Genomic DNA, 26319 nt, shown 5'->3' on the forward strand with positions numbered 1-26319 from the left:
CTGGTCAGGTGGCAACCTTAGTGCTTCACAGCTTTATAATGGCCTTTCCGGCTTTCCTGCTTACTACTATTTCCTGCAGTGATTTAATGGTCAGGAGGAACCACTGAAAGCTGTGTTGAGCCAAGTAGATTGATTCTCCTAGATGAATACCAGACTTAGTAGGGAAAATTCCCAGGACTGGAACGCGTTCAGTGGAGAAGGCTGCAATAGAGGTAAGTGTTCCATAATTTCTTCACATGTAAGTGTTTGCTAGTGAATTTTTATGTGAAAGGGTCTCTTTGAACTATGGAAATAAAGTGGTGATTGTATTAAGTACTACCTGGTGGTGACTAAACCCCTGTATATTTTGAAAAGCCAATCTATATATAAAGCATGTGATACAAACAGAATAAAAAACTATTATACCAGCTAATAAACCAATTCCATTACCAGAATATATTATATTTTACAAAAGTAGTCCTTTAAAGTCTTTGTGCTCCTAATAAGTATAATAAAGTACAAGGCGCACACTACTCTGGACGCTGTACACGTACTTGATTTATTTAGAGAGGGTGCATGTACCAGAAGTCTGACCGCCGCTGTCACTAAAAAGCTTAGATCACCGGCTAACCTCAAGAACCATTTAAAGTCAGGTTTGGATCCCCGTGACAGCTTGTCACAGTGATCACAGAAAAAAAGTTGTAAGAGTAAACAAAAGAGAAATAACTTTAAACAATTTAGAAAGTCCCTCGCTTCTGGATATGTAAAAAAAAAAAACAAGCTTTCCATATTGTGATTACAGATCAGGTAGTAAAAAATACAAGGAACAAGTAATTAAATGTTTTTCTACATCCCTTCTAATGTTAAAGCAGACAACCCAGTCATTTTTGGGGTTGTTTTTCTTTTATTTAATTTATTATTACTTATTACTAATTTTTTAATTGGTACACTTTGAGCCTATAGGTCTTTGAGCCCAATTATTTGGTTTTATTAATTTACTTTTTTATTAAAATACCATTTATCAACTTCAAAGTGTTACTTACCAGCAAATAAAACATCTGTAGTAGGTTGCTGCACACATTTATAAATGCTTTGTGCAATATGTTAATATACTAAGTATGTTTTATCATTATTTTTGTTGGTGAAAAAGGTAATAAAAGTATTATCTTTGTATCTTTTGTATAAATGTATCTCTTATCAATATTTCTAATATGTGTGCAATAAGTTAATATATTTAGTATTTGTATCATTATTAATATTTTTTGTGCAATAAGGTATTATACTTAGTAGCTTTTATTGTTTTTTTAACAATATTTTATTGGATTTTGCATAAACACTGAATTACATAAAAAAACATAGATAAATAGAACAAATAAAAAACAAAAAGAAAGGCAAAAAAATACACTAAACATGGCAGATAAGCAATGCATCTCAAACCTGACAACATTATCACCTTAAAGTCAAAGATGTCAAAGATGAATAACAATATATAATATTAGTGATGTATCAAGATGAAAATGCAAAAATCTCATAAATATTCAACCTTTCTGTGCTGGGTTGCACTTTAGGGATATAGGCATGTCACTTCTGGAAAAAAAGAGAATATCAATTTTTAATAACACATGTGCAATAAAGTAGTTATATAGTATTCGTGTCATTATTATTAATTTTTGTGCAATCAGGTATGATTCTTATCATTTTTATTACATCTGTCCAATAAGGTAAAATATTTAGTATTTTTATTATTATTATCATCAATATGTTATTATTTTATTATCACATCTGTCCAATAAGTTAAAATATTTTGTATTTTTTCATTAAAATTGTTTATTATTATCAGTATGTTATAGGTAATATTATTTGTGCAAAAAGGTTTTTTTATTTAGAATTTTTTTTATTAATATAAAAAGTATAGTAAACAAAACAAATTGATAAGGTTGTACTAATAAACAGTTTCTCCGGTATTAATATTAAGAACAATGACAGTAATAATAATGCCCTCAGAACATCAAAAAGATGAATGACAGCAGTGACACAAATCTCTGATCACTGAACCATGATAATTATGCATCAGCAAGTAACAGGCCAAGAGTAACATCTGCTATGCTAATGATCTGGTCTTCACTACTGGGACTTCCATTCTCAATAGCCTAGAAGTCCGCAATAAGCAGCAAATACAGACGTATTACAACACAACTTATCCATTCTACCTAGCCACCTGGTAAACGATCCTGCCAAAAACAAAAAAGGCAAAATAGAAAAAACAATCATGGCTGTTGTCTTGCCATCCTGGATGATTTAAAGAAAAGGCAATTTTGTTAAACTTTTGTTAATGTTCCATTTAACTGTTCACTGAAAGGGAGGAGTAAGGAGAATACAGATTTTTTTTTTTTTAGACACTTCGAGCCGCACAACAGATTGCCAATCTGCATATTCATGCCAATTAGTTATAGTGTTCAGTTTTATTGTATAATACATTCCCTTATGTTAAGAAGTGATGGCATTTCTCATTCGGCACCAATTTCAGACATTATTATGCGTAATGCGAAAAAAACAATAATTATAAGTGAAGCATTACGAGGGAATACGGACCTGAAATTAAAAATCGTAGCGTTCTTGCTGGGAAGAGTGGAATAACTTAAGCTTATCTGATTACTTTGTAAATCAAGGTGACTGCAGTGGCGGGAATAAGAAAGGGGTTAATGTCTGTCAGCATGGCAACATGGTCTTGGTCATTAGGAAAGTGGTCTGCCATCTGATATTGGTGATCCTTTGGCCAAAAGCATAATAATGTGAATACCGCAGGGACTAATAATCCAGGCATACAGAATTATATGCAATCTTTCTGAATAAATCTCATGACGTCCCACTCATTTTGTAACTGCAATATTTTCTCTAGTATTTTTTTAAGCTGGGTGGGAAGGAGCTATAGGTGGGTAGTGGCCCCTGTATTGTGACCCAACTTTTCAGTAACCACCCAAAAACATCCGGGTGATTACTGAAACATGCTGGGTGGTGCACCCAGCTAAAAGGGCCTGAGGAGAACACTGGACTGGTTTGGCATACAAATAAAAGGGTGAAGAACCCAACCAAAGTTCAGGCTGTCTGTAATGATATATGTCTAAAATAGGCTGCAGGAACTATCTTATCTTTAGCTTACATTTTGTTCTCCTAAAAACATCAGAGAACAAGCATGTGCCCTGTCAACATGCTGCAGAGTGTGACCTTTTCTTTCTATATGAAAGCAGTCTCTCTGCAGAGGTCCAGTATGCTCCCTGGAGTCTGAGACAAACATTGTAAAACAGCAGGAAGTATGTGCTTTGCTCATTTTAGAGCTATAGATCTGGCTCTGTAGGGGGCATGTTATTAATAGTATTATGATTATTCATAAACAGCAATAATATAGCACCAACATATTATACAGCGCTGTACATTAAAAAGGGGTTGCAAATGACGGGCAGATACAGACAGTGACACAGGAGGAGGAGAGGACCCCGGCCAGAAGAGCATACAATCTAAGAGGTGGGAAAAGTGTTGGACTGGGGCTGTGGCTTGTTTTGAAGTATGAAGTACCTGAACTGTGTCTAGCCAATTTAAATGGAGGATTTAATTGGACTATAAAGTGTCCAACCAAAACCAATACAGAATTTAAGTAGACATTGGTGAGTTAAAAAAAATATTTCATATCTCTTGGGTATTCTGTTAATGAGAACTATGCGCTTAAGTGCCTGGGTCTGAACACCAACTGGGGCCATTATCCCATTCAGAATAATGTATATTCTTGGATCAGAGAATTCTTATATGACTTATAATTATATTTTACATCAGATGTCACCGCAGCTGCTTTCTTTAATATTGGCTTATTACTGGCATATTACATCTGTCATGGACTTCAATAGCTCTCTATGGAGCTTTGCTACCCCCTCACCCCCACCCCATGGACGAGTTGCAATGTTTATGCTGCATTCTGTAAAAGTAAATTAGGTAAAAGAAAAACGTGACAAGGACTTTTCAAAGACTTTTTACATTTTTCTCTATTTAGGGACAATTTGGGTAAAGCTTTAACTACTTGAAGCACCAAAATACTACCTCAGTTAATTCAACCTGAAGGCATGCAAATAACAGGTAATTTAAAGGTCAGTGCTATAGTAGGTCAGTTTGCAAACAATGCAAAACGAAAGAAGTGAAACTGTACTACATTGTGAAACTTCATTACCTGTATAGGTGACTCTTGGACAGAAATGGGGGATATCCTCCAGTCTATTTCCTAATCTATGTGGAACAAAAAAAAAGTTCTGGTGTAACAATGATGAAACCACAAAGTATGATTAACTGCAGGCCATTACTCAGATCCATAACCTCAATATTTAATGCACAACTCAGCTTGGACATCCCAGGGCCCTAATCTCTAGCTTTGACAGTGGGTTGTCTTCTCCAAGGACAGTGGTGGTATTAGTGATGCTCCCATAAGTAAAATGAAGACCAAACTGATCTAGTCAAAAACCCTCAGGCTTACAGCAAATGGGTTGAATGGTGCTGCTCATCATTCAACCAAACGGGGACCACTGGCAGAGCAGACTTGTAAACCAGGGGTTACCAACCCCTGGTCCGTGGCCCACTAGTGTCGTCTGACAGGTGGGCTGCGGCTCTGGCCGGTGTACCTCCTGACTCTGTTTGGGGGTGCACACCGGCCAGAGCCGCGGGCTATGTCTCCCGTATGGATCACAGGCTCAGAGTGGTGGATGGGTTTTGTCCCTGGAAACAACCCTCTCACTCTCCCTTCCTAGACTCGGACCTGAGATGGAAGAATGGGCGGGTTCTGGCATCACAATGTCACTCTGGAAGAAGTTTCTTCCCCTTTAAGTGACACACAGTTCCCCATGCATTTGCATTTAGTGGTCTACAAGCTCCAAAAGGTCCACTGTTCTAAAGGACACTAACAGAGAGAATGTTGATACTTCAGTAAAATCTTTTACAATTCTTTTTTCAGCTTTTGGCCAACATATTTTTGAATAACTTTTAAAATGTTCTGATTTACCTAATAACTATAAGTATTTCAAGCAGGGATAAAATAATTGTCCAGATAAAACACGGGGACTCCCCTTAACTGCAGCGGCTAGTTTATTTCCAATTTATTCTTTTGTTTGATTCAGAAATTCAAACTTGCAACTATTTTTTTTACCATGCTGCTTAGCTTCACTACAGGGAAACCAAAGTCAAAGCGCAAGTCAACCAAAGAAAACTCAAACTGCATAAATGTAACAAAAGGAGGAATATTATGAGATAATGGAATCTTTACTCATACCTAGTGGACCTCAGGGAAACCACTTATTGCTCTGCTGCACTTGTACATTAATGACTTATTGGAGGTCAGCAAAGAGCTAAGAGATAAAACTGGTTAAATGATCATCATCATGTGCGCACTTGGGTTTTCCTTCTATTAATAACGGCAATGCATTAACAGCACTTATAGAATTTCAAACCCTAATGATAGCACATGTAGTGCACTTCTGTAGATCAAATGAAACTCAACTCTATTTGAAAGTGATTTCATGCAAACAGCTAAAAACATAATACATGTCATATTATATGTGAAATGTTCAACTTGTAAAGCTCAGCCGGTCACTTGATCCAGGCATCAAGGTCACATTGGACATCCAGGTTCTATATAGCTGCTGAACTACACTGCGGCTAAATGATGTAGTCTGGTGCAGGGCCCACGCAAGCCGGTGACTGCACAAACCTGGAGCAGAAGGAGACAAACACTACTGTATTTATCTCAGATGTTTCCCCTCTCTCCACCACAATACGTTATTTGTGATTCCACATATAATTTACTAAATCATTATTCAGTACATATGTAGAAGTTTCAGAAGCTTACCAGAACTGAACAGAACAGAACCGCCTATATAAAGTACTGATTCCTTATGGTGTTGTACTGAAAAGAGAGGCAACCAGACCTTGACACTTTTATGCGGTTATGGTAAATCATATTATTATATAACTGCCCCGTGCCTTTCTAATATACTCAAATAATAAATGCACTATCAAACTTTTTTAGGACAATCCCCAAAGCATCTTCTATCTTAAGTCTTGAAAGAGAGCCCCTATGGAAATCAATAAAGGCTCACAGAATGCACATAGCCAGCAATGATGAAGAATTCGGCCATCATGGTATATAAACTTTTAGTAAGATGTGACATTGGGGGAGAGAAAAAATTCAGGGGAGGAAAAAAAAGTAGTTAAATTTCTGCTGAAAAAAGAACCTTCGTAATTATGATGTATGAATGAGCGCTGTACACAGTGCCATTCTGTTCAATAAAGCGGGGAAGTTGAGCAAGTAGCACCCTGCTGTGCTCTCCTTCATAGAGATGCAGTGATCACTCCCAATTAGTTGTTCATCAATCTGCCCTCTGTACACAGAACAGAGTGTCATTTAGGAGGAGCACGTCTCAGGTGGATATTCAGGTGAGTGTTGTGTATGTAAATTAAGCAGACTTAAGCAGAGTAAGGGATCTTGTTACCATTTAAGTCCTACAACTTATTAGGCTTTTTTATTAAATACTAAACCAGTGTGTCATAGCATGTGAACGAATTTAAATCATGTTTGTTCATGATTTTAAATAATTGTGTTATCAGAAAAAGAGTTTCTAAATAAAGAAATGTGTATACATCTGACATGCTGTGGTCATAAATCCCAAATTTGGCAACAGCAATGCAGCCCTTCTGAAATGCTGAGTGATTAGAGAATACTCATCACAATATACATCCTTCCCTCTATTACTCCCAGCAACACACTGAGAATGTTTAAAGTTTAATATATCATAAATTGCTCAGCCCACAAAACTCTCCACCAGATGTTAATTAGCATTTTGCCTTGAGGCAGATTGGCTGAGGGCAGCAGACACAGAGGCGAGGGTAAAGATGTATTCTTGATTATCTTCAAAATGTCTGCATTAAAATCTATGCATTGCCATTAGGATTTACTACCCACATTTCCCCCCAATTTCTGTGTCCTTATGTTAGCTGGATTAATGGAAATCGTTAATCATATTGATGAACAGAAATAATTAATGCACTGGGTTTCTATAAAATTGATATTGTAAGGAATGCCAGTAAAACAATCAGCTTTACTATGATTATAATTGATCATATTATTATTAATTTATATATATATATATATATATATATATATATATACACACACACACACATATATATATATATATCTAGCAATACCCTGAACGCACCTATGTCCTTGCAGGTTCTATGACCTTGCAGAGCTCTGTCATTCTAACGCTGTAAACATGCCCACAGGAGAGTCCAGGGTCAACCTTATCAATGTGCTGCTGATCATTAATTGGTACCTCTATTACTACAAGTGTAACTAAAGCACTTGTACAGCAGTATTTTCCCCAGACATTTTTTTTTAAGATGGGGGAGAGGAAGCTGTAGGCAGGTGAGCTCCAATACTGTGACCCAACTTTTCAGTGACCACCCAAAAACATCCAGATGGTTACTGAAAAGTGCAGGGTGGTGCGCCCAGCTAAAAGGAGCTAGGGAGAACACTGAAGAGGATCTCATAATATTATTATAGAACAAACTGATGCTGAGGCTGTAAAAGGAATGAAGTCAGGGGCAAACATAGGGAGGTGCAATGTGTCCGCCTGCATAAGGGCAAGTTAGTTCTGAACAGGAGCCCACTGTTCTACATCTGCAACCAGATGGGGTATAAGCAAATTCACCATCAATTCTTTTTTCACTACTATTCCAAATTTCACACTTTTTTGCCCAGTTAAAAAAAAAACAAAAATCCTTTTACAGATACAACCAAATCCTACTTACTAATATTGTCTATGATGGACATCAATAATTGTACATACAACTGTGACATTTATATTAAACTAATGTATGTTTTCTTGTACTTTAAATTGAGTAAAAGTAGAATTGAAGGGTTATTGTTAATAAAAATTAAAAGTCATGGGGTGGATATGGGATTTCCAATAACCAATACTTCTATGGATAACTTTAAACTGGGAAATGCCCTCTGAAGTCAGGCACAGTTTGTGTCCCAGATCAGTGATTATCTTACAGTTCATGAGGCAGGGATATTACAGAAACACTTCTGTAAATTATTTATTGTAAACTACAAAAAAAGAATTTTTAAAAAGTTCTTATCCAGACTATGTCATACAACTTTTAAATGTCTGTACTATAAAATTAATTAGTAAGCTATTAAATTAATCAAGATGAGTGTTGAAAATGACCTACTCTGGTGCGCAGGTCAAATCAAACTGTAAGGATCTGTGACTGTGAAATAAAATTAGCAAGCTGAACCTTATATCATTTCCAAGCAGCTATTTATAGGTTTGTACTGGAATATCTGCCAATGACCTATTCCATTCAAAATTAGTTAAATGTAATACTTCTAATAATACACAACAAAGGTCAAATGATACACCAGGTAACATATTGAGAACCAAACTACTTTTTATTGAATTATAAATGTTTAGCTAAGAGTATTATTGGGTATTTTAACAGCAAACATGAAAAACAAACTACCTAACTGATCCTCAATTTTTGGCAAACCTTAACTTTTGCTGCTTACTTAATTAAAGCAAAACTAAACCTATAATACTCATCTATTCCTGTTTTGTCACAAATGCTACCATCTTCATTTTTTTTTCATGTAGATGATCTTTGGCCATCTTGATTGGCCAGGTTTTGATGATATAACTCCCGTGCGGGCATGAGGGGTTCAATCATTCTAAACAGGCCCAGGGGAATCTGGGATTCCCGCCATTTTTGCTGTACATTGACCAAAACTTGCTTTTACAGCATATTTACTGGTGTAGTCCCTAATCAATGCTAGAAATCATATTCTCAAATGAAGGTTTTTTTTTTCAGAAGCTTTAATGACATACCGTCCTGTTTTGTGCAATTACGTATCCCTATTCTACATACATTACTTTTTTCAGCACAACAATGCCCTATAAGCTTTTTTACATATTATGGTTGGTTTCTAAAGGGTTACTTTGCAAAGTAACTTTTCATTATGCTTAAAAAAAAACATAAAGCTGTGTTCACCTTTTAACTCAAATAAATGAATAAATCTTGATTTGATGATTAAAGTAAAGAAGTCAGTAAGTAGAAGCTGGGCTAACTTTTTTAATGCAATCATTTGCAAACAAAAGTTTAGTTTTTACTTTCCATTGCACATTTTTGAGTCTCTTAGCAAAACTTGCTTCACAAGCTTAACAAATCAACCCGACTGTGGGCAGAGGTGGGGCTTTTTGGAGATTAGTTTTGGTGGATATGTCCACCCTAAAAGGAGCTGAAGTCCCTGTAGCTGCCCCTGCAATAACTGTAACGGTCTGGTAAAATATGTCTGAACAAAATCTGTATTCTTTCTAATGATCAAAGTTGCATGGTGCAGAGAGGGAAATCTCGATATACATTTGGGATAACGAAATATCTGAAATCCAACCAAAAAACAGATCATTGAGAAATATTAATGTGTATTTCATTCCCCTTTTGTTGTGAGGCTTGTGCCATTTCTTTATATATTCTTCCCCACCAGAAACCTGGCATTGCCTTCCAAATATTCGATTACAATACTGTTCATTTTCTATTGTAATGATCATTTTTTGTCAGGTAATTAGGCTTCATATATGTTAGTATACCATGAACGAGAAAGAATTTACAGTACCTTCTTTTAATTCTCACTTTAGTGCAGTACAGAGCTTGTTAATCAGTGCAGCAGAGCACACATTAGTCTGCGGCTGTCAGTAATGAGTCTTCTTTCTAGCTATAAGAATGAGTCTCCTTGGAGCAAGACACAAACATGAATTCAAATTTAAACAATAAGCACTTTTTTATTCTACAAAATATAACACTAGGAAGGTCAGATTCATTGCATAAAAGCAATGATTTACTTTTATTATTTTCTCTACTGTTGGTATTTATTTTTTGTTGCTGATGATCTCAATCTGTATTTTTCTTTATTTCAGTTATGGGTGAATGTAAGGCCTCCATCAGGTCATCAATATTTTTTAGTGATTCCTGTGGGAGAACAAATCTTCCCAACAGCTGCGGCTTGCCAATTAGTTGAGCTTTTGTGGCTGACCCACAAATGAATTTTCTATATATTCCCATGGATGAACCTCTAGGAGGCCAGTGACATTCAGCAGACACATACTACGACATTTCCATGTCACCGACCCCAGCAGCTAAGAACTTTATATCTCATAAACTCATCTCACAGCTGTTAAAGCAAAAGCAGGGTGGGGTGGGCCCTCCCAATCCAAGAGGCTTAGAAAACAAAGGTTTAGCTAAAATTCTAAATCCAGCATAAATATTATAAAATAACAATATAAAACCCAATCCCACCACCTTAAAATGTCAAACCCCCAACTCAAAATGATGATCTACTTTACAAAATTTGGAGGTTTGGCCTTATAGGACTTTAAATAAACTAAAATAAATGTGTTACATTAGCCAAGGCAATGACAGAAGCCAATCCATCAGTTTCTAAAGGTTGAAGTGCATGTACCGTATTCTCCCTGTAATTTTTTTAAACTAGGTGAGAAAAAGCTGTAGGTGGGTGGTGGCATCTGTATTGTGACCCAACCTTTCAGTAACCACCCAAAAACAGTGGTTTGTTATTAAAAAGTGCCGAGTGGTGCACCCAGCAAAAAGAAACTGGAGAGGACACTGATGTATAGCCAAAACTTAACAAAAAAAGATGAATGTGGAAGGGGTAGACCCTATATCAAGTGTTCTTACCGTCTGTGTGGCCAGTGGATGCACTGACTAATTTTTCCTGGTGACCATTGCTTCCGCGAAAAGAAGGGGGACAAATTTTTATGATTGTCCTAAGGGTAATCTGTTACAGGAACAAGTATATAAGAGGGAAATATCTCTAAAGGCTGCATCTTTAGGACTGGGACTAAATGGAAATTTAGTCAGTACATTTTTCAGTACATATATAAAAAAAATATATTCTGACAGGGTTTTTTTTACCCTTACCAATTCATTATTAATACAAAAAAATAACTATACCCCTAAACATTAGAATATTGAAATCTGTTTTTGATTGGTCAGCATTGTAAGCCATGTTCTGCAGAAAGTAAAAATAAAAAAACACCTCCGAGCAAAGAATAACAAATGGTTTTCTAATTCCCCGACAGTCCAATTTTCCAATATGGTTTGCATAAAATTTCACATTTAAAGACTTTCGGTATTTATTTTTTTAATATTGTAAATCAGCCTTCTAAAAAGGAAATTAAATGTAAAAATTATAATATATAAAATACACACCTTTCGATCAGGTCCACAAACAGCTATTGCCCAAATGAAGTCATTATTTTGTGCGCAAGTTACATTAGCCCCCGCTGGAAACCATTGTAAACATTATATTAAAAAAAAAACATGCTTTTCAGCATTTCATAGCTTCTGCTGTTGAACAGGAATACTGTTCTACTATGCATCAAAACCGCTAATTTGATTTGGCCAAAACAAAACAACGTGGAACCTTGCTTTGTACTGTTAGACTTTTCTCTCTCTAGAACTGCACGGTTTGATTAATTTAATATACAAAGCCACATTTTTAAACTTAAGTAGTAGAATATTAAAAAAAGTCCTTTTGTGAGCCTGGTTGTAAATAGTGATATTTTAAAGGAATCTGGCAGTCAAAAAAATGGTAAATTATTTCTAAAATCTGTAAGTATGACAAGCCTTTTGGTTAAGTGAATGCTTTTACTTTTTTTTGGAAGGACAAGTGCAAAAAACAAAAGTCTAACAAAGTAATAGGGCTCTTACCGTGGCCTGTTGGATTAATTTACCTGCCTGTTGCATGTTCATTTTATTAATAATAGCTCTGTGTTCAGCTTTGTTTCTGAGGTTTAGGCTCAAAATACATTTTCAAGGGCTTATTATTTCAAATCATTATGACATGCAGCACAAAGCTTTGGTTTTTGCAGAGCATACTAAGTAATTCAAAGGGCATTTACATCATAATGTAGCAGGAGGGTAGAAGTACTCCACAACCTTGTATGGACTAATTTTACCTCTTCTCACACATAAGAGGTATTTTTATTCTTACGCTTATGCTTATTCAAATCACGGGTGGGAAATGCTTTGCTCTGCCTGGATGTTGCTGCTCAGTTCAGAAATATGTCTAATGCTAAAAGGCTGAATTAGCTTTGTGTTGCAGTATGTCAATCTCTGAGTATTATTTAATGAAGAATGCAAAGTGCTTTGTGGACTGGGGAAACTGAATTCTGACTGGTGACAGTCATAGGTCTTTGTTTCCAATTTACCAATGAAAACAGATGCTCTTTGTGTTTTTTTAAAATACTCCAAAAACTGCTCTATATCAAATACACCAAATAATATTTAACGCATCCACCAGACCTAGGAAGATTACTAAGCTTAGATGGTGTTCCTTATGATTAGAAAATCATATATAGGAAACTTGACTATGTCTCATTTTAACCCATATGTTTCAAACCTGTCTTAAATGTAGTTGGTGATGTAAGAATCAATGAAACATTTAGTACAGGATAGTTTTATCATACTCCAATACTCCAATGGAAAGTCCAGCACCATCTGCATGTTAGAAAGCACCCTGTTTGTAACCAGGTGGATTGACCTAACTCTACAGAAAGGTTGTGTCAATTCTATGTTATGTAATTACAGTGCGTGCAATCTGATCTTTCAGCTATATATGTTTTTGTTTTTTTTTTATAAAACATGCCTTGTCTGAATGTCCAGAAAGCCAATACCCTTGCTTAGATTGACAGCCAGTTTTAGAGAATGGCAAACTGGGCAAATACCCAGGGTCCCCACCTTCTCTAGAGCCTGTTGGAAAGGGTGCATATCTAGAATGCTGTGCATTTGGAAACCATGTTTATATTTGATCTGGGCCAATTTTGTATCCAACCATCCATGCTTAGGATTCAACAAGAAATATTCATAAATATTTATATATTTACACACACATACATACACACACATACATACACACACATTCACAAACATACAGGCCCCGTACACTTCCCTTATACCATTTGAAAACCTGAATATTGCAGCAGAATACTGCAGGAGATCATGACAGCCACTCTAATTTACTCTGTACTGCAGGTTCTTTTGTAAGCCAGTGACTCATTAAATAGAAAATAATACACTGTCACCAATGTCTTTTATTGTGATTGATAGCAAAAGAAAAGATTTCAGAAGGGCAGCGTTAGCTGGACTAGGAGCCTGACATATGGCACTGACAAGCCCAATCATGGTCCGCTCTGGGTCATACCAATATATGCACACATCATAATGACCTGTGAACCAACATAAGACTCTATGCGGCTCATATTTGCCGTGATGTTTGGTGCTTTTACATTGTAAGCAGTTACTTACTCCTGAGTTAGATGAAAACAAAACAAACAAGTACAGTCGACCTCTACAGTCTTTTTTTTTTCAGGAGAATTATATTATATATATATATATATATATATATATATATATATATATATACACACACACCCACACATATACACACAAACCTGTTATAGTCTACATTTTTGTTCAGGGTCAGTGACCTGGAAAGAAGTGAAGCCAGGGACACCTAGAAAATTAGCTAAGGTACCCCTGTATACACCTTCTGGTGTGTATAAATGGATTACTGGATTCCAGATTCCATGATGAGCCACCACAAACACCCACCTGCCTTTTGAGGGACCGAATGTGGGGGAGAGGTCCTGTTTCCTAACTTTTGGATCCTCAGTGTAGAGGTAAGGCATAGGACCTGGTATGGTACAGGGAGGGTGGTGCACTTTCATGCTTCTCTCCTTTGGCTATCCAATCTGCATGCCTAGATAGGGGTCTGGGTAAAAAGGGGTACACAATATTGTACTCTATAGGTTTACCTAGACATACTATAACAGCTTTTCTGGTCCAAAACCCTGACCAAGGAAAGATGGGAATTAAAGTTTTTGTAGGTGACTGCCACATATCAATATCTCTATCACTGGCTATTCTAATCCTTCTGACCATAGCTGAACAGTCAGGTTGGGATTTATAGTTCATTTAAAATTTGCATGCATTTCCAAATTTGTGTACAGAGATATCAAACAGTAAAAAGTTGAATTTGAACACATTGAGGGATCGAACCTGAACCTCATCTTTCATAAAATCCAATCAATATCATACAGCAAGCAAACAGAAAATCATAAAGTAAACTTCATATCCAAATCTCAGCATGTGCTCTCATTGATATGACATATTTCCCTCTTAATTCATTAAGTAAGGTTACACTTTTGATGCTCAAAAGGTGCTTTAAAAAAACCTGACGAAGAGCACTGATATGTTATTAATTCACAGCCCAGTGTTTGCTCTTTTACCACTTACTAATTTCTTTATACTGTATATCTGAACTACTGTTTTCTACTGTGTAACCAAACTGCTGATATCCAATTCAAATGATACAACCAATTAAAAAGTGTAAGGTATGGGAGTCAGAAATTATTTCCTTGAGTAACTATTATTATCACAAAAACACATGCAGGCTTTTTATTAAACAAGGCAAGGTGCACAGATCAGTAAACCAAAACAACCAATCGTGTTTCAGCTTTTATTATTTTGTAACAGTGGGCACAATGAATGTTGATTGCTAAATGGTTGATGTCACGTTTTTCCCCATATATAATTTCTATTACCTTAATAAAATTCTGATCTTAAAGGAAAACTCCTAAATCAGTTTTTTTTAACCAGGTTTCCATAAGAGGTTGCTAGAGGTTCATTGAGCAATGAGAAATTTTTACATCTCAGGTCAGTTTAAGTGACACCGATGATCTTTTTGGCTATCTATGATATTCTTCCCACTGGCCAGCAATGTAAAAGGCATTTTCCCCAATGACCATCACACTAGTTTACTGTAAGCTGCGGATATAGTAATTATAAAAGGGGGTTCCTGAAGACCTAAAAGTTATTTCAAAGGGTTCCACCATGTCAAAAATGTTGAGAAACACTGGACTAGAACAACGGTCACCAACCAAAAGTTTTGGTGGCCCATGGCTCTGGCCAGTGCGACCCCCAGCGGGGTCAGTGACACAAGGCCCAGGCTTGCAATGGGAGAGTGGGCAGGTTCTGGCATTGACATCACTCTGGAGGAAGTATCTTGCCCTTCGAGTGACACAAGGATCCCTGCGCACGTGCGGTGAAGAGCGGATAAATGTAATGGTCTGTGACACCCAAAAGGTTGGCTACCACTGGACTAGAAGATATAAATACACCTAGTTATGACTTAATATACCTGCAACAGCTTTCATTTCCACTAGTATCCTGGAGCGGTACTGAAGAAGCTTGACCACCATCTCACATCTTTCTATTGGCCAATGAGGTATAACATTATAACAAAGGGCTAAAAGTTGAGGGAGTGATAGGGTAGGCAAGCCCTGGTCCCCCAATATCCCCAGGTGTGGGAGCTAAAACTGTTCACATCAACCAATGTTTTTCTCTTTTTTTTGCACTAAATGAAATCAACTAAATGTCTTTTTAAGGATTTTGGTTTTGCCTTTCTCTGGATCAACTATGCATATAGGCATCTGTTGTGTATATGTTGGTTTTGTATAGTATGTCACTGCCAATGTGAACTTACCCTTTAAACAGTCAGACTGTATAGCAAAATCATATAAGACTGAATGTCATATTATTTGTCACTGCAAGTTTTAGTATATATTTAATATTATATTTTCATTGTAATATATATACTTTTTACCATCATTAATATCTGCTACTTAAAGTTATATATTTTTAATTGGATATCCATCAATAAGTTACACCAACTGATATAAAATTAATTTAGGAGCAACATATGAAAGCAACTGGAAACATTCTAATACATTACCAGAAATGGCTTCTGGTAAATAGTTACCCCTGACTCGGGAGACTGTGTCAGATTAGTGCTTGGATTTGTGATCCTTGATCTGATACCAATCCATTTATAACACCAACATATTATTTACTCCACCTCTGTGACCTTCCAAGCTTCTCATGTCTATCTATAATGATCAGTCAATATAGGACTCTTTTATATAGAACATAGCGTATGGGGTCAGGTTCTATAAAGCAATAGTTCCATGTTTTTATCATACTAGAAATATATAGTTTGCCAACATGGATAAAAACATGTTCCAAATTACACAGGAAAGATAAAATATAATCTTAAGGGAACACAACCTTGTCATGGCAGGAGTAACAACGCTTAACTAAATACTAATTAAGAGTTTATGAGTCATTTTAATCAACAGCAGCTTTAAAATAATGGGACTGGACTATTTAACTGATTTTCAAGTGTAGAAGAAAAGCAGAACCCACCACACAGCACTCTTTGTGCATAGTTTTGGTATGTTTCCCCTAGCTTCTACTGGCTTGAGTCTCTTCTTATAGGTGACAGTACCAGGGGAGAAATATTTATTATTTATTATGAATCTTGACTGCATTATAAAACGTCATTACAATATTTAATTAGGAGGAGATTTAAATAAGTTCTCATCAAACAGGTCCCTCCCCTTCACCATTTTGCCCCCAAGTTCCCTTTGGCTTGCCTCAAGGCCATGGCTAGGGTGGCATAAATTACACGATTATAGTCACATTGGTAGACAAATTCACCAATACATGAGTTTGCTCTTTAGGGGGGCTTTTATTTCTGACATCAATCAACAACTTTGCAATGGGTTCCTTTTACAAGGTTGCCTTAAAAGGCTTTTTCATAATCTTTAAACACTGTATGTTTATGCCATAAGTTCACAAATTACATCTCCCCAAGGAGCAAACCCAGGTAAAGCATTAACATATTACTGAATGGTGTTATCTGTTCAACAGAACACCTAACATACAAAATTTTGAGGAGCTTATGGAATGGAGCCGGTGTAACATATCTTAACGATTGGCCAGTTGTGATTTGTGGTATGTGCCAATGTTCTCCGACAGAGAATGTATCAGGGCAAAATGTGATCAGCTGGGCAAAAGATTAGGTTGGTGCCAAGAATGCTTAAACAGTACATAAACATACAAACTTGGTAAACATCCCCATGCATGTCATGTATGAATATCCTAAAGAGTAAGCACACAGAAGCCACATCTAAAAACCATCCCATGCAAAGAACCCTACAAGAAAAGGGTGTGCTTTTAGATCATGAAAGAACAACTCTGTTTTTAATGATAATTTAAATAAAATGTTTCGCCATGTTAAAACTGTTTTTTTCAATAAACACCTAGAAGCTATAATCTATTTTTAAATCCGTCCCATTAGAGCTTAAACATCACATACCCCTAAATGTCCTTAGGCCCAATGGTGACAATATAATGTTCAATGACATTGGAAATTGCACAATCAACAGCGTGTTTTGTTCATATCAGCAAATCTGCTGCACAGAATCTTTAGCAGGATTTTACAGTGGGGACACGCATATATTACAGCCCAGCAATCACTGACAAATATAATGCAGAGGTAACTGCCTTTGAATTTTCTTTTTGTATGTTTTAGGTCTTTTTCCGAGGGTTTGTCTTTCATTTTTGCTGGGTGTGAATATTATTACTGTTTTATCGCTGAGCACTGCAACTACTTCTTAGTGTTTTGGGACATCAATGCTACTGATGATTTATTAATAAATGCTTACACAATATGATTGCTGTGGAGATTTATGGTTGTCTGTATGGGATTTCCTATAATTGAAGTTATTTTAAGTGCAAATCAAATCACAACATTCAGCACTGTGCAGGATTGAGAGTTTGATGAGTCCAATGTGAAGCCAGTAATCAATCGTCACCACTGCCATGGAATGTGTTTTGGCAGATAAATGTATGAGAGATCATGATGAAGGGTGTTGTTTTACAGTGTTTGATGTGCATGTGTAACTTGTCAAAGTCAGAAAAATCCCAGTGACTTACAGATTTAACAAGAATTTCCATTGGCAAGAAACCTTAGGGATATCAGATCACTGAGCTGCTTTCAACAACAAAAAATGCAAACATTTGCATATGGAAAAAAACAAAAAAAATGTAAGTTCCAAGAGGATAAATAAAGCTATAAAAATTGTCATAATATAATAAATGAGGTATCCTGCTTTACAGGCATCCCACCCGGCACAAAAAAGAAAAAAACATTTGGAAAGCTCATTATGATAAGAAAAAGTAGCATGTAAATCAGATTATGGGGATTATGGGGATCGTATATTTCCCCATGATTTAGCTTTTTAAATGTAATGTAAATTCAGAAAAACACTTGTTCACCTACCAGATAGTGAGCTCTGAAATTCCTGTTTAAGCTGATAACACACTGGACCTAATTCTCTGGAGAGAATACACTTTCATCAGTGTAGCTGCGTGATCCAGCAAACCTGAAATGGATTTGGTACATGATTCAAAAAAAATTGCTAGCAAATAGCAAATGATTTTGGCGAAATCTATTCCAGGTTTGCTGGATCACAGATTGTATCCTCTCCAGCCTTGGGGAGCTTTATTATGTCAGGCCAAATGCCTCTGCTGCACTGAAACCTCAAAGGTTGTTATCAGACCTGCCCTGTTCTTCTATGTGGACTACAGTATGCATACCCCATAGGTTAAGGAGCTAAAAATATGTAACTTGTAGTCTAAGAGATGGGAACTTGGTATAACTGACAGCAATACAGAAAAATGTAAAAAAGACACATGAATTGATCCCTATCTGGACAATCAGATATTTACATGGGTGGAAAGCTTTTTCTTATATAATCATTTAATAAATTCTCTTTCCTATGTGAAACTACAAACTAAAAAAAAATAAACACTGTAATACATGTAGATTGCAGTATTATTGTACAAATTGTATACAGCTGCTTAAATCACTGGTTGAAAATATAAAAACTCATGTCTGCTATAGTGGCCATGCACCATGCAGACCTTATCTCTATGCCCGGCCATGCTGCACACACAGGAGTTGCAAAATCTTTGGCTGCCCATAGGCCAAGAGGACCACAGTGAACCTGGAATGCTTGTGATGAAGATGGAAGCTTTTGGGGATTCAGTGGTGACAGGACCCCGGACCTGCCATTGCTGCAGGACGTAAAAAAAAGTATGAGAAAGCTGTGCGTACTTGCTGGTTCTGGCAAAATTTCACCAGCTACCAACTTAGGTTTGGTTCCGCTTTAACAAAGGTCGCAAGTTACAAATGTAAGTGGATTAAGATATCCTTTGACTGAGACAACTGAGCCAATTTTTTAATGTATCCTTAAAACAATATTAGACTTGGTGTAGCTGTTACAGTTTCAAATATATTGACAAAAGGACACATTACAAATGTTCTTTGCAACTCAAATCTTCCCATGGATTGCTAAATATTCTCTCACTTTGAAAATGAGAAAAGGATCCAGGAATCATATCATCTTCATTATAACAAAAAGAGAAGATCCAGTTGTCCTGTAATTACATCTGCAAAGCACAATTTACTGATGGAAATACAGATCTCCCAGGAATCGCTTTAAATAGAATTCCTGCACTAGGGATCTGCCAGCCTGTGCCACTTCACTTTAAAATGATCCTAGTATGGGCATTAACTGTCCTCGTCCGTCCTCATCCACACTTACAATAAACTGGCAGGAAACCAGCACAGCATGCTGACCCTGATACATTTTAAGAACAGCCTACATATAAGAACCCTTAGGGCCTTTTCAGACATCACTCCAATACTGTGCAATTCATGTAATGTGGATTGACTGAGGTCCTATTACTAAACCAGACACACAAAGCGCTGAAAACACAGTAATCATCAGATAGCTGAAACATAGTGCAATACATCCCTGGCATTCAGGCAACACTATACTAAAATAGCCACCGCTGGACATAAATCCAGGGAACATGTACAGGGACATTCAAACACTGTATAAATATACTGAAAATAGAGTTCAGCTTAAATTGGAACTCCAGACAAGAATTTTATTATACCAGTGTCTTATTTATAATATTTCTATTTACAGCTGCCTATTTCTTGCCAAGCAAAATATACATTTTAAAGTAGAACTAATTGGAAAAAATGTAATTGGTTCTTAATTTCGGAAGGGACAGGAGATGTCCTCACTCGGTCTCTATCTTCTTCTGCTCCTCTTCCACGTGTCAGATCTTCAACCGTCTTGACTGGCCAGACCTGGATGACATAACCCCAGTGCACATGCACAAGAGTTTATGCACTCCCGGCAACCTCAGGGGATGCCAGGATTCCCAACATATTCAGGCATTCTACAAGCGCAGTGCACCGTTTACAGGCAGGCAAGAATGTTTAATTGCAGAAGAGACATCGCCTATCCCTTCTGCAAAATACAATCCTGCCTGCTCACAATTTGGAAATGCAGAGCTATAGATCTGCTTTAATTTACTATGAGCTGTGGGTATGCATGACAGTATCATAAAGAAAAAAACTTTATTTATTACATCCCTCTAAACTATGGGTGTAATGTTGACACCAATATGCAAACACAAGTGCTGGAAAACTGTGTGTTATAAGATGATATATGAAATGTCAGACTTTCCCTGACCTCTTATATTATAACTGCACTTGTACTGAAAATTTTTATTGATGTGCTTTGCAGAGTCCCAAAAACAGAATTCTACTTAAACTATTTCCCCATTTTAAGCCACTTTCTAATGAGTGCGATGGTGTTCTTTCTGTAATCACATGATCAGTCCGAGCAGTGACCCAATCACAATGGCACCTATTGCATTTCTGCCATGTGTGCCATCAATGTAGAAAGTAACCCTACACAAGAAAATGGCTGTAGATTGAACCAGTAAAGTATATTCCATTTGCACGCTATATACTTACTTTTATAGCAAATATATATGTTTTACATAAGCAGAGTTGTCCTTTAAACTAGAATGAAATTATTAAGGCCAATCACTTCATTTTTCTATATCTTATATGGAAAATATGCATACTGTGCAATTTCAAAAACATAGTGGGTCTTTTAAAATTCTTGCATAAAAAACTACTGAATACAATTCTATAGACTTTTCACAGTCACACTAAATAATGCAATACTGAAACAAAGACTCTGGGCATTACCAAATCTGGATTTACCATATAACCAAATTAGCAGTCCAAACTTTTATCAGGCTATACTGGGAGATCTGAAGAGAAACGACGGGGACACATCTTAGTGGTGTGAATTACATTGACATAGTCCATTACATAGACATTAGAAAGGATTTACAACATATGCCAAAACTTTTAGGAACTTTTTGGGTATTTTTTAGTTTTGAATAGAATGCAGAAGGGCTGTCAGGTTTATTTTGCAGTCTGGTTCTTGATGATTGTCTTTGGTGATGGGAAACCCATTATTTAGAATTTGTCACAGGTATAAGAAGAGGGGAAATCTTCCAACAAGGAATCTGTTCAGGTGACAAATGTCTGAGAAAGTGTTACTCCAAGCTTTGTAAAGAACTTCTCTCACTTCCATCTGTGTCTCTAGGAAGGGAAGTGAAATGTTCAGGATCAGACATATAGCAAAATAAAAACCTGAGATCACTCTTAACCATTTCCTACTCCTTTTAAAATGATGCTAATATTATTATTGTTATTAATATTGATATTAAAAATACAATTTGCTTTAAATTCACTTTAGGAGTGGACTACAAATTATTTACCAGAGCAGTGTAAGTAGCACAACCATGTGTAATAACCAATAGCAACCCCGATGATGACTTTTTAAATTTTGTAAAAGCAAAATCCTGAGTGCTGAAGGTTTCTGGATTCTGCATACTAGTCTTCACCTTTTGTATTAATCCTATGAATAGGATATATGTATAGGAGTGTGCGCCATAGACCAATCTATGTAAAATGGATAGGTCTGTACTATACACCCACATCTGTTAAATGAATAGGATTGCACCCTATACACCCATATATGTGTAATGAATGGGAGTCCTATGCACCCATATTTGTATAATGAATAGGTCTGTACACTTTACATCCATACATATATAATGAATAGGACTGTGCCCTATACACCCATATTTGTATATTAAATAGGTCTGTATCCTATACACTCATACATGTATACTTAATAGGTCTGTACCCTATACACTAACATATATAAAATGAATAGGACTGTGTTGTATTTACCCATACATGTATAACGAATAGGACTGTGTCTTATTCACCCATACGTATATAATGAATAGATCTGTGCCCTATATACCCATACATGTATAATGAATAGATCTGTGCCCTATACACCCATACATGTATAATGAATAGAACTGTGCTCTATTCACCCAAACAGACAAAACCATAGTCAGCCTCTCAAGTTCAAAGCAATAAAAGCTCAATAAAAAAGAAGCATTGTCGTAGCCTGGACTGTTATGCACTTTACAATCTGTAGAGTCTTCTTTTCACTTCAAGAAAATCTTAAGCAGAGTTAATAAAATGTATCTGTGCCAGATATTAGAAATATCCAAAGTTATGGACAATTGTTGATTTATTATCCTTTGGCACTGTTATATAAGCATAGAAGTAATAATCAGATAAAACAGTACATTAGTCTTACATCAGCGAACATAATGCTCACACAAGTTGGTTATTCTGCCATTAAGGTTCATGTTGACATATCCAAAGCTTTTTTGCACATCAAGGTTTTTAGATGCTTTAACGAAGACATAAGATGCGTAGGATGAACAGATAGAAATATATTTTTTTAACGTTAATATAGGACCTATTTCTCCAATATTCTGAACTGGACTGGATGTTCCAAACTATCAGGAAAAATCCTACAACTGTCAAGACTAATATTCAATGATTAACAGATTTTCAGATATTCTTTACCATTGAGTTCCAGACTATGAGAAATGAGTTCCATTATATGCGCATACATAACATACCTGAATTCATTGCATTAGTTTTGAGTTTTCAATGCATTTAGTAAAAAAAGCAAAACACACTACTAAAAGCAAACAGTTTAATCACACTAAAAATATTTGTGGATCAGTTGCTGCAAGTTGGCGACAATATTTTTATTTTATTTTGATGTTTGGCTGACTTGTTACGTAACATTGTGCAGGACAAATAATTCCAACAGTGTACAAAGTAAAAAAGTAACAGATGTGATTGTCTGCTAGCTCTGAGACTCCCCTGTACCCTGTCACTTTCACAAGGCGGTTCTCCCAGACCTGATCCAAATGAGAAATTGACATGGAAATGTACTTATTGTGGGAAGGCGACCCCCAGGCACAGCCTGATGTAAACGTGCTAACAGAGCAGCAGTTGGAACGTATGACAGGAGGGGAGGCAACTTAACCACAGACCTCCTGCAAATGAATAGCAAACCAATACCTCTACTAAATTCAAGCGCACAAGTAGCGTTTTCAAAGGAAACAATCTAACCAGCTACAAATTGCAGGAGATTGGTTAGCTGCTCAATTCCCCAAGCGCAAGGCTGCATTTGCTTTAGTGCCACATCTCGACATGCAGCTGATGGACTGGGGGTCATCCCTGCACCACAGGTGGGAATAACCGATGGAGAGTAAACAAAGTCCTAAGGGATTCCATGGATAAATTATTCATTGTAAAAATCTCTCTATGCAATTCTGTGCAAATCATTGTTAACATGTGTTTAATAGAAAGTCCTGCAGTGCCTCATTGTGATGGAAGCAGAAACAGACTGCAGTCTCACAGGCTTTCCTAGCTTAACATCTTTCCTATAGAATCATATAGAAAGCAATAGGAAGCTCTGAGCTCAGCTTGCTCATTCCTCAATAACATGTCCACTGACATGATGTGATAACTTAAGTCTTAACGTGCTGCTGCAAAGCTCAGAGGAGAAGATAGAAGGATGTAAGAAAAAAAAAAAAAAAACAGGTCGCTCTTGGTATCACAAGGTCACCTGGAATTCACAGTTTCTGAATAAGAGATCCCAAGCCTATGTATCCAGTTAACATGATTCATGTTTCATCGGGCTCCTTCATTGGTTACGTCGCCTTATGATGACTTGCGTGGAAAGTTTTATAACCCTAAGCAACTAATTTGGTTTATTCCTAGCCAAACCCACGCAACGTTCATTTTAATTGGTATTTGCTCTGTGCTCATTGGTTCCCAATTTATTAAGCACATCAAGTTAATATAAAGTAGGGAGTCTTCAGAATCAACAATCTAACAATATACTAAAAATATTTTGAAACAAAATAATAAATAAATATAATGGAAATCCTATTTAAATATAACTATGCAGCTTGCCCTATTGATTGTTTTCTGGATTTAAAGAGTTACCAAGTAAAAAGTACTCTAGGGCAAACAGTCCAAGCATCGAATGAGATTTAGAAAAGGGGATAAGTGGAATTTTATGGTTTATGCTTACAGATCTGATAAGGTAGAAAATCCCCAAAGTAATAAGCTACCCAAGTGCACCCTGGTCTCAGCCATGAAGTTGATGTCAAGTTATGTTCTAAAGAGCAGAAATGTTCAAAAGGAACGAGAAGAGGTTGCAAGATAGATCAAGCAAAATGTTACAAAAATTCTTATTCCAAGCACTCCTCTACATTCCTTCACAGCAGCCCTATCCTTCTCAGTACTTAACCATGTTTAATTCATCATCTGCAACATGATGGGAAGATCACATACAGACATGTAAAGGCAGCGATGGTCATTCCTAGGGAGCTGTGCCCTGACTTTCCAACACCGCCACCACTTCTGGACTATCCTCTGACATTAGAGAAGAGCTTCTCCCCAGCAATCTGCTATTCCATTGCTGTATGATATAGAGATTTATCATCACGTTTCACAGCCCCACTTTGAATTCCAGCAGCATCAGCAGCAACATATCTATATATCCCTGCTCTCTGCCTTGGAGGCAAAAGTCTAGAAGAATACAGGAGCCTGGCCTGGGCACCTCTTGTAAAGTCTAAAAATAAGATCGTGCCAATGGCTTTTAGTAGTCTGTTTTGCAGAATGCCAGGCATGTAAAAGACTTGGCTAGGAGCTTTTTCTTTTTTCTAGATCTGTAGTTCCCTTACCTTACCTATAGAAGAAATACAATGCATGGAAGGCCTGATGCTTACAGATCAAGACAAGATTGCAAACCCCCTTACTTTAAAAAAAATAAAACAAGGATGCCATCCTTTTCACAAGCCCCAATGAACTGCAATAATACAACAGCAGCTTTGAACTCTACAGAGATCCCATGTAGCCTTGCAGAGTACATCCTAGTGACATAGAGCCATCACACATGCAATCACACAGCTCAGGTGCTGGAGTTGATCACCCTTCTTCTGGAGCTACATTCCATCCATTGGACTTCTAGCCAGACATCTATAAGAGATCATGCAATGCCTGCAGACCACCCTGGCCAGGAGACCATTCATGGAGATCACCAGATGCTCAGCATGGACTAAGTTGAGCAAATAAATAAAATAAAAGAAGGAAAAGGGCTAAGCCAGGCTTTACCTTGTAGAAGGACACCCCATATACTGGAGAGGCAGAGAAGTGCACTTGGCTTGCAGATCATGATTAGGAAGGGTAGAGAAGCAGGTAGGTGCCCCTGGCAGGTGAAGGAGGGCAGATACAGAGAGAAGGTAGGTAGGCAGTACACAAGCCCCCCTCTAATCCCAGTCTAGGAGGGGGAAGTTCTCAGCTGAACACTATTGCTCCAGGTCTTCAGGTGCTCTCCTCCTATGCAGGCATAGACACACATGCAGAGGATGGCTGTGCAGACTGGGCAGCTCTTCTATTGCTGGATGCAGCCAGCCCGGGATGCTCAGGAAGTCGGCGCGTCGCTCCTTAGCAAAGCTTGAGACACAAGGGCAACCAACTGCAACCCTCCCTCTCACCAGCCTCCGCTGCTGAATGACAGCTCCACACGCTCCGCCCAATAGCCGGCCTATAAACTTTGACTGACAGCAATAAAGGCCGCCCACGACCCGCCCCCTTGGCTGCTTTTGACGGACAGCGCTTTGAACCAATCAGAAAGGGGTTGTGGCTCGTGATATCGGAGGTTCTCTTTCCTATTTTATGTTATACATAGGGAAGGAAGTCAATGAATAAACGTGCAGTGATAGGGCTTCATGTTTTGTATTGATAGCTTAGTTTGGCTATTACATTGCTTTACATACAGACGCATTTATTATGCTTCACACCGTGGTGGCTCGCCCCTTTTCAGATTGACAGCTTGAATGACCAATAGAGGAAGAGACATGTTAGGGGGCGGAGCTGAAAAATGTTATCGGGCATTCTGGTATCGCCACATATAGTTAAAACCCAGAGCTGTGTATGTGAGAGGAGAGTCCGGGTGTCGTGCATCACATACTCTGCAGTCTGTACAT

General features: G+C 37.1%; 1 protein-coding gene across 3 annotated transcripts in view; it reads right to left on the reverse strand.

Annotated features, from left to right (window-relative positions):
- The window catches only part of CADM2 (cell adhesion molecule 2), a 936889-nt gene extending 911062 nt beyond the window's left edge, over positions 1–25827 (reverse strand). For all 3 annotated transcript variants that reach the window (XM_072431967.1, XM_072431968.1, XM_072431966.1), the window contains exon 1: positions 25445–25827. In XM_072431967.1, coding sequence (XP_072288068.1) covers positions 25445–25505 — 61 coding nt within the window. In that variant the 5' untranslated portion in view covers positions 25506–25827. The remainder of the gene's footprint in view (positions 1–25444) is intronic.
- Positions 25828–26319: the final 492 nt, after the last annotated feature.

The sequence above is a fragment of the Pyxicephalus adspersus genome, chromosome 1, assembly GCF_032062135.1.
Source record: "Pyxicephalus adspersus chromosome 1, UCB_Pads_2.0, whole genome shotgun sequence".
Lineage (NCBI taxonomy): Eukaryota > Metazoa > Chordata > Amphibia > Anura > Pyxicephalidae > Pyxicephalus > Pyxicephalus adspersus.